At 39.8% G+C, this 10,187-nt stretch overlaps 1 protein-coding gene across 1 annotated transcript; it reads right to left on the reverse strand.

The window, feature by feature from the left end:
- Window positions 1-391: 391 nt before the first annotated feature.
- Window positions 392-4,250, reverse strand: LOC104453987 (zinc finger CCCH domain-containing protein 17). Its single transcript, XM_010068665.3, has 3 exons — window positions 3,848-4,250; window positions 2,683-2,793; window positions 392-2,531 (listed from the first exon to the last, which is right to left on the reverse strand). Exons 1-3 carry the CDS (start codon window positions 3,974-3,976, stop codon window positions 642-644), a joined length of 2,130 nt encoding a protein of 709 aa, XP_010066967.2. The 5' UTR covers window positions 3,977-4,250; the 3' UTR covers window positions 392-641.
- Window positions 4,251-10,187: the final 5,937 nt, after the last annotated feature.

Here is a 10,187-nt window from a genome sequence, read left to right on the forward strand (position 1 = left end):
TGAAGAAATCGGAAGCAACGCAACACCACGTGGAAGCCAGTGGTAAAAGTGAGCTTTTTTCTAGGGTCGAGATATGGGAAGCACTCTGGAATTTAAGCTATGAACAGGGTCAGGTTCTCACATCTCTAATTGGAATGTCTATGGTTTTGAGGTAAAAAAGGCATCAATTATTATTTGCCTAGCATTCGCAGCAAATCACATGCCAAGCGTATCCATTTTAAATTCAAATTCCGCCACAGGACAAAACTGCACTTCTTTCTATTACGAAAATTGCATACATAATGATTATCACATGCAGACATTCTAAAAGAAAGAATCTGATCAGACTAGCTTAATCAGTAGTGAAGCCTCATTCACACAGCATATGGCAGCATGAATTGTTACCGAGAGATGATGAAAGGTTAAACTGCGATTCTTATTAATTTCCTAGCGGTACATTCACTTTAGCAAACTTCTGAGTAAATGGGCACGACAAATGCCATAAGCATAAGAAAAATCCCATTCGATCATCAAAGGCTTTAAATACAACAAATTAAAAAGGTTTCAAAACAGCACAAATGAGGATAGGAAACTCTAAAGTTCATGGTAAATCCATATTAGCTGAACCAACCAATCCCCCAGCAGATTCAGCCTCCCTGCGCTCACGAAAACATGACCCCGACTTTCTTTGCGAAGTCATCTCCGTCTTCATCATCCAGATATTCCTCCTCTTCCCCATCCCCTTCAGCATTTTCACCTTCTTCATAGTTGTAGTCTCCTTCGTCACCTTGTTCATAATAGTCCCCGTCCCTTTGATCATCAGCTCCGAGCTCAGGGTCTTCCGTTGCATCTTCGACGATCATTCCGTCTTCATTCTCAATCTCTCCATGAACAGCACTGCTGGCTCCTTCAGTGTGATCTTTGTTACTACCAACAGCATCAGCTGTGCCAGATTTGGATTTATAGCTGTCTTCCTCTTCCTTGGGATGAATTGTGAGATCGCCATGCTTCTGGGAGTTCACCTCGTGACTATGCTCTTCCTTGCTTGCAGATGATCTGGACCCAGAACCTGTACCTTCAGGTTCTCTCTTCCTCTTCAAAAGCACACTAAGGGGCTTTGGCCCCTCGAAAGAGACATCTCCCAATGGTTGGTCCAGCGAACAATTCTGCTGCTTTCCCATGGAAGGTGATGATTCTTGACCACGTCCCAGGCCTTTCAACTCTGCAAGACTTTTCGGACCCACAAAATTGATACTCTTTTCATCTACTGATTCCCTTCTCATCCGAGGGCCTTGAAAATTCCTTGCCTCCACGTTGTAATCATCCTGTGCCCTGCCCTTTAGTCTATCTCTAAGCCTATTAACACCTTGATATGATCTCCCCGGGTTCCTTCCTGTCTCCGTCTCCCTATCTGAGTTGACATCCCCCCCATTGAGTCTCCCCGGAAACTTTATCCTACCCTTAAGACGGCTGCTACCTTGGCCCTCATGCGAAGATGAGTGCTGTGAATCCCTCCGAGAAGACCCGCGATAAGTTCTATCAGCAACATGGCTGTCAGGGACAACAACTGACCTCAAACCATTGACCCTCCTGTGCTTTGACAATCGGTGACGCAGATCAGAATCATCCGCATGCTCAGGGCTGTCGCTCTTTGGGTATGCCCTCCTATCTCGAAGAATGGGCCCACCAAGAATAAGATCAGATGAATCCTGCCGCTGATCCCAACCGTACCTGCGATCAAAAGAGTCATATGCACGTGGATCGCGGAACATCTCATGCTCAATATCCGCACTATAATCTCCAGGGTGATCCAAGTCATAATCAGTCACAGAGCCTATGTTCCGTCCTTCATGGGTTCTTCCTCTTCCAAATTGATCATCATTGTGATAATAATCAGACTCTCCGAGCTCATCATCCACAAGAACATCAAAACCAGGAGAGGACTCCCTGAGATATTCATCAGCCTCCTTGTCTTTGTGTGAGCTATGGTAGTCGTCTGCAACAACAGGCTGATGCAATCGACTAGTCCTGTTCTGCAAGTTTCCATTTACAGTAGGGGTGCTTGAAGGCCTATATCTAGAGGCACCTTCATCGATGATTCTGGGGGGAGGCAGTGATGGTGGTGCACTTTTTTCTATGCTTACCTCATTTCTCGGTATAGCATTTTCAACTTTTGGAAAGGGCTTTAACTCAGATGGTCGAGATGTTAGTTTAGAGGCGTTTGGTGGGACCTTCTGCCCTTGAGAACATTTCTCTAGGCTGCCAAAAGGTTTCTTTACCGTAGAAGAATCATTAACAGGCGATGATGCCGGTGCCTGCTGCACTTTGCTAACCACAGTGTTTGTTCCATGCAGGAAGGCACATCTGTCGCCTTTCAAGCAAATTCCCTTCTGGAAAAATACACAGGGTACTGGTTGTTTTCCAGAATTGTAAGAAGCCTGTGCCACAGGTGGCATTGCGGGTGGCATTGCCGGTGGCATTGCTGGTGGCTGCACTGGCAAAGAAGATCCACCCGGCACTGCAGCTGGCGCTCCCAATAAGCCATCAAGGGGCTAAAAAAAAAATTGTACACAGCATTAATATCACAAGTAACATTCTAAATAGTTAAAGACTACTGTATTTAGAGACTGAGAAACAGTAACTTGAAAGAGAAATCTAAGACTTTAAAAAACAGCACAAATCGGGCAAGGAAGGAAAACTTACAGGATGACGGAAAGCACACTTTGGATTCAAGCAACTGCCATTCAACCAATACCAGCAATCTCTGGGATTAACCCTGGCATATTCACTGTGGCGGTACTCACATTCACTTCCCTTTAACAAGGACAATCAGCCAATAAATATACAAGTAACTCACATAAATACACAATCGATAAGAGGAAGCCACTAATTACAGTATATCATTAATTACGTTCAAGCAAGACGCACAACCCCTTTGCAAACTCGGGTAAGCCTTCCTAAGCTTCTAGTCACAAGAGCAATTGCAATCAGCAACACTAGAGTATGACGAACAATATGTGCGGCAAGGAAGATTCAAAAGTGGAAAACCTATTGAGGGATGGATCAGGGATTATTTCCTCCCGAAATTCATATCTAACAACTATTAATTGTCGGTTGAGACAACTGCCATTTGTCGAATCGCATATGAGACGTATGAGTACAACAGATATACCACAGGCAGCAACAGAATCATAACTGATAGGGGAAAATATCACACTGGCACGTGCTTGCCGCTCTCTTAACGTTACGACTAGGAACTTCCAAATCATGCATGTCCAAAAGAAATATTCTCCTCCACATTAGGCAAACAGCACCATCTCGCCCATGCTTCTCCAGGCCTAAACACGTTAAGACTACGGAAGGCAGCTGAGACTCGAGCTCATTCCGCCATTACAAGAACCTTTATTATCTAGTCCGATCAAAAAACACTGAACCGAAACAGATAAACGACGAACTCACCCACAGAACAAGCAAAGTCCGCATCTTTATGACCAAAACCCATTACCCATTACCCAAAACCCCGCGTAGAGATAATTCCCCTATTTTTTCAAGAAAACGAAGCACCAAAGGTTTCACTCGAGCTCACCCAAGAGGTGCTCAGGCGAACAAAACCCGACGGAACCCAATTCAACAACCAGAAACCCTAACAAGATCCCAATTCATAAACCGCCGCCCGCAAGGGTTCAGGCGACCACACCCTACCCCTAACTCCGGGAGACGAGAGATGAAAGAGACCAAAGAACCACGACCCCCGGAGCTGGAAAAGGGCGTAATCTTTTTGCACCCGAACCCTAACGAGATAAATCAGAAAAAGAAATCGATAGAGAGAGACAGAGAGGGGGGACACGCACAGAAAAAGAGGGCGAACCTTTTTGCAGGTCAAAGGAGAGGCGAGGAAATAGACGCAATCGGTGTTCCGCTTGAGGGCCTCCTCCTCGGCGGAGGCGGCGGAGGCATGGGAGGGCTGGCTCGTCGCGTCGCGCGTACCAGGGACCATGGCGGTCTCTCGACCCGAAAAAAAAAGGGACCCCACCACCCCCCGCGAGCGCAGAAGAATCGATCGAGAACGATCCCCCTCACCGTCCCAGATCCGACTGAACCAACCGATATGGAGAGAGAGAGAGAGAGAGAGGAGAGAGATCTAATCTGACAGAAGAAGAGGGGGGGGGAATGGGCAGAGCCGCCTCGAAGAGAGAGAGCGAGAAAGAGAGAGGGGCGAGGGATAGAGGAGAGGGAGAGGGAGAGGGAGAGCGAGCGCGAGAGAGAGAGAGAGAGAGAGAGAGAGACGGGGAGAGGGAGCGACAGAGCGATGAACGAGTGTGTGAGAATCCCTCTCTCTCTCAGGTATAAGCCCAAATCTCCACTCCTATTTTTCCCCTATTTTCCTCCTTTTTCTTTGCTTTTATTTATTTATTTATCCCCTTTTCTCTTTTAGCTTTCTTTGTTATATACATACATATGTATATATATATATATATATATATATATATTATCTGTTACCTTTTTAAAAAAAAATTGAGACTTTGGTTGGCTCAAATTTCTATTTTTTAAGGGCTTATTACAATACAGCGATATAAAATCGACGAGTGAAATCAAGAGCGAGTTTGAATTTTTAGTGCGACGATAGTGAACATTAATCAGCAAATTATATTATCTATGTGGCTTCACTTACGTTTGAATTTATCGCCATCTTGTTTAGTAAAACAGTGAATTTCTGCCACATTATTATATGACGGTTGTTTGGGAATCTATCCACATCATTAATGTAAAGTTATAAATTATTCAAAGAGGTTACTGACTTACCTTAAAATTTATAAATATTTAATTAATTTGAATGCCATATATTGAAACGAGGGTTTTTGCAATGGATATGCATCACTTGCTCAAGCCACTTTTCACTTGAGTTTTCTTTTTTGTATTTGCGTTTCATTTAATATTTTGTTTTTTGTCTATTTTATCTATTTGGTATAACAATTTTGATTGCGTTTATAAACAAAACTGCAAGTTGCACTTCAAAATCTTCGTATTTATATTTATTTTCATCTTCATTTTGAAATATTCATTTTTTCCCTCGATAATAGAGATTTCTAGAAAGAGCCCTTTAAAATTGTTTTAGTCTCTACTTTTGTGATTCTCTAAAGTAAGTTATGTTAAGTTTATTGCATGAATTATTGGGAAATATTCAAATAAGAGCCTAACTTTTTTTTTTTCTCAAATAAGAGCTGGAAATTAACATTATTCCAAATAAGGGCCTACAGTGCCATCATTTTCTTAAATAAGAGTTTAAAGTGGATCTCCTATTAAATAAGAGCCTAAAGTGACTATATATCCGTTTCAAATAAAGACGTGTCTTTTTTTATTGGTCATGGGCATTTACTCATTTACCTTTTTTAGAATTATTTTATTTTTTTCTTTATTTGGTTTTTTTATCTTCATCAACGCCGGCAATGTTGAAAAGGGTTAGGTGAGGGTCAATCTTGCCCAATCTAGCGAGGGCCACCTTTGCAAGGGCAACTCTTGCCGATTGCTAGTAAGGGCCAACAAGAGCTTGCCCACCCTTGCTTGGGATTGACAAGGGCGCTAATGGCCTTCCCCAAGGTGAGGCTACCCTCGCCCATGCAAGGTTGTCCCTTGCCAACGACTAGCCTCAGGGGAGCCCAACCCTCCCCACATCCAACAAGGGTGGCCTCGCTTATGGACAATGAGGGTTGGCAAGCCCTAGCTGAGAGGTTGGTAGATCCCTTGCTGACCCTTACTGATCACCCTTACTAGTGATCAGTAAGGGTCGTCGAGCCCTAAGCACTAGTTACTAGCTCTTGCTAGAAAGGAGAAAAAAAAAGTGAAAAAATGAAAGAAAATAAAATAATAATAAAATAAAATTAAAATTGTAATTGGATGAAAAAACCTTTAACCGGTCGAAATGTTTAGCCAGCCAATGACCAAAGGTGAGGTTAGGTCTTTATTTAAAACGATCATAGCCATTTAGATTCTTGTTTGAAACAACCATTTGACACATAAATCTATTTTAGACTCTTATTTGAAAAAGTTAGGGCATTTTTGGCCCTCATTGTGAATTTTCCCTAAATTATTTTGTATGCTTGGGTTCTTTTACCACAGGAGAAAATACATGTAAATATTGAAATATTGCAACGAATTTAAAGTGGCTTCAAAGACTAGAACTATTTAGCTTTTATAAATTTGACATTTTGTATACAAATAGAAAATTAAAAATGACCGTTTGATTAATCGCACGAGCAAAAATAAATCATGGATGATATCTAGAACTTCACCAATAATAAAACAGTTCTATCAGTTCGTTTTTTTATCATGTCTTCTTCGTTTTTACTCCACTATTCTTCCTTTCATTCTTTTTTTGATCTATTTCCCTAAACAATCTTTATTTTAGACATAATAAATTGGTATTCAAGCCCCTGATGCAAAAAGTTTTCACACCCATGATTCAATTGGCAAATTTAATGCCATATTGGGGAAGAACGACATTAGAAGTATTAAAAGTTATGTACGACACCCATTTTAGACAAATATTTTTTTTTTTGTTCGAGTCACTTAAGTACAACTTCTTAAATAAATGTTTATTTAAGTGCTAATTTTGATATGGGTAGTTAGAAATCCAAAATTGCCAAATTTTATTAATTTTCCAATCCTACGTGGCTTGCCAACGTATCCGATCAATATATAACCCCTAAACGATGTCATGTAATAAATTAAAAAGTGATCACTTCAGTGCTAGTCATTATTAAAAAGTGATCAGTGCAAAAAAATGCAACCTCAAATAAAATTTAAAATTATAAAAGTCATGTAATTTTTTAGCCGGAATTTATACCTAAGGTGTGTAAGTGGTTGTTTTTATACTGATTTGGCATTTAAGTGAACCGACGAAAATTGTTGACATTAAAGTGAGTGGCGTACACAATTTGTGACACTTTTAGTGCCATTCTCGCCTATAACGGCCCATCCCCTCGGTTTGATGAACCCGGTGACCTTTTGTTCAAACACTTGATCTTTCCACTTTCATGCTTATTCCCGATCTTGTATATTACTCCTACCAATATTGTTGATTCAAGGGAAAATTTAAAATAAAGACCTAAATTGAAATCATTCTCTTAGAAGAGAGCCCGAATGACTTTATCTCAAATTTAGTCTTAAATAATGGCTAAGCTTACTGAGGAGTCAAATATTCACCGATCAACGAGCACTTGATTTTCCCAGAGGCCAAAACAGGGGCATTGTCTTCCAGAACAAAATCTGGATTCAGATCAAAAAGAAAAAAAGAACTAAAAAAAAAATGGAGATCCGGTGTCATCATAGGCGAACTCCCGAATTACTTCATTTCTTCTTTTTTTCTTCAATGCCATGAAGCTCCAAGTAATTGAATTCGCAAAATAAGCAGTCGACGTTCTCTTCTCGGGGTTCTCTGTTGCTTCTTTTTCCTTTTTTCTGTGTTCATCTTGCATGGGATTAGTTATTGAATTTCCGCACAAGCATGCCCGAATCGAAAAACTTCACGCATAATTTTCTGAAAACCATTCAAAACGATCCCGATTATTGCTTGCTAACTAGCTAACGAATTCTCAAACCCTGTGCACCCGATCCCTTACAATAGGACTTGCAGAGCTTCGGTCGACTGTCCATAAATGGCGATTACCACAGTTGGTCATGATCGGCGAGCAATGGGGTTCGACTCGAGCGAAAACATGGATACATGGAGAAACAAGACGGCTCGGTTTCGATGGCGAATCGGCGATCTAGGCTCGGGGCAAAGGTTAGCAGCGACTTGAAGTACACAGGCGAGATGAAAAGAGAGGCGAAGCTCGGTTGCTGCGAGCTCGAGCAGGAGGTTAGAGATCGAGACAGGTCTGATGATGGCAACGAAGATAGTCGCAGCTCGAGAATGCGACCGTGCTGTGCAAGCGCGAGGGGAGAAGATTGCAAATAATAAATTTCTCTGACTAGATGATCATAATCATGGTGGTTATTATTATTTATTAAAAGACAACGCTAAAAATGTATATTTAATATCAAAGCTACTTAAAGTTAGCAAAGGCATGCGCGTGCAGAAAAGAGGGCAAGCACATGAACAAACATTTTTCGAGTTTGATTATTTGTGATAAACATATAATTTATTGGTGATCCTTCTTTTGGCTATCGAATGCATTTTTGTAACATTTGCAGTAGTGATTTTAATATGTAATATAGCTCATTTTGAATGATTATGATGAAAAAGTAGAAAATATTAGAGGTTTTAAATTTTCCACTAATTTAATTGATGGTGGATTTGATCACTATTTTAACGTGATATGATTATTTTTTAAATCAATTAGTCATGAGTGAACCAGCCAGAAAGGATCTTTGCCTTTCTTCATGCTTTTCGTACCAGAGAGTAATTGGGTGAGATTCACCTTGAGAACCAGTTTGAAATAGCCGGGTCCTATCAACTTGATTCTAACTTCTCGGGGAAGGAGAGATAGGGAGAGGATGAAGTTGGGCTGAAATGAGAAAATTTGAAATTTTTTGTACCAGGGGATGAACAAAACTTAAAATTTAAATATTATATTTCATCGTTCACTCTTTACCGATTTTCCAAACTACTCGCATTTGAAATCATCATTCCCTAATCGGGTAGTCTTCTTTTCTAGCGGGTTTGTACCTCAATGGATTAGACCACATAACTATGAATCATAATATCAAGAGTTCGAATCATTCCTTACCCACGACCTATCCAACAAATGAAAGAACTTTCTTGATCATTAAATCTTTTTTTCTTTTCTTTTTCTTTTCCTTCCCTTTTAACCAAAATAATGAGAGAGAGGGAGATACACATAACATATGACATAGAAGCTGCATGTAAGCCATGGAGATGCCGGTAGAACGAGTTTAATATTTAGTTAATAGAAATTACAGTTATGCCATTTAATAGTATCAACTTTATATAGAATGATAGAGGGATGAGGTGTGGGTGTTAAGGTTGTGACCCGGTAGGACTCGAGCGACACATGTCGGTCAATGAGTGGACTCATAGTTTGATACGGTGGAATCCCAAGTGCAGCTAATATTTTCTCTATGCTTGATTGCTTTTAGGCACTTTTTATGGATCTTGCACATTCATGTGGGCCACGGTATGGAAGATTCCATTCGCTTGTTTGACTTCAATTGCATTTGCCTAAAAAGTGGAGTCGTATTTGGGAATAAAACAATAAGTACTGGGCCAAATGTGAAAAGATGGAATGGCATTTAGATGAAAAGAAATATGGATAAACACAAACATCGCAAGGGATAGGTTGCATTTGGATCACTTATTTCATAAAAGTGCAAGAGCATGGGCACCCGCTCTTATGTCCCAAGTCCAAAAGTTATATATTATCGATCTTAAAAAAGACTCGTCTTGCGGCTTTTGTTGATGGATTTAATAATGCGGATGCAATTATGTGTCAGGCAATGATGAGTTCGCCATGAGAACTAGATTGATTGTCTCAGAGATAATCGAGTTAAGCGAATTACAATTTATTATTGAATTAACAATCTTAAATAGAGTGTTTAGTTCGATTTTTAGGTCGATGGAATTTGAGAAATGTTTTTGGAAACAGTATCGGAGGCCACAGTGAATGAACCACTAGAGCTCTGCCAATTTATTGGGTTTGGCAACTCTCCTTTGCTTCCAACGATGTAAGTTTCCCTATTTAATCTCATACTTTATACTCCACTAGAGACAAAAAAAAATCTATTAAACCTCGGAACATATCTTCAAATTTGCGACAAGTAGGTTTCAGGTTTAAAGGTATGCATTACAATGGGATAGGTTCCTGATTTAAGGGTATGTATGGTAGGTTTTGAATTTTAGAAAATGATGAATTTATTCCCATAAGTAGATTTCAAGTTTTAGATAGAATATATAAGAAATTTATAATCGCTTACCCTTACTAACTTAGTCTAAAGAAAAAGTAACAAATAGAAAAGAAAAAATATTAAGAAAATACCACGGTCAGCATCGCCTATTTTACATGCTGTCTATCTTATATAGGATGATTGATTGATGTTTGTATAGTAATTTATATGAAAAATTAATTAGATATATTTAATTGTCAAAACGGGAAAATACTTATGACTATATCAATGGAATAATTTTTTTTTTTTTTGTCAGTCCTACTCTAATCGAAAAGTTAATTACGCGTCCCTACCCCCATCCCCAA

Source organism: Eucalyptus grandis, chromosome 7, assembly GCF_016545825.1.
Source record: "Eucalyptus grandis isolate ANBG69807.140 chromosome 7, ASM1654582v1, whole genome shotgun sequence".
In the NCBI taxonomy this organism is placed as follows: domain Eukaryota; kingdom Viridiplantae; phylum Streptophyta; class Magnoliopsida; order Myrtales; family Myrtaceae; genus Eucalyptus; species Eucalyptus grandis.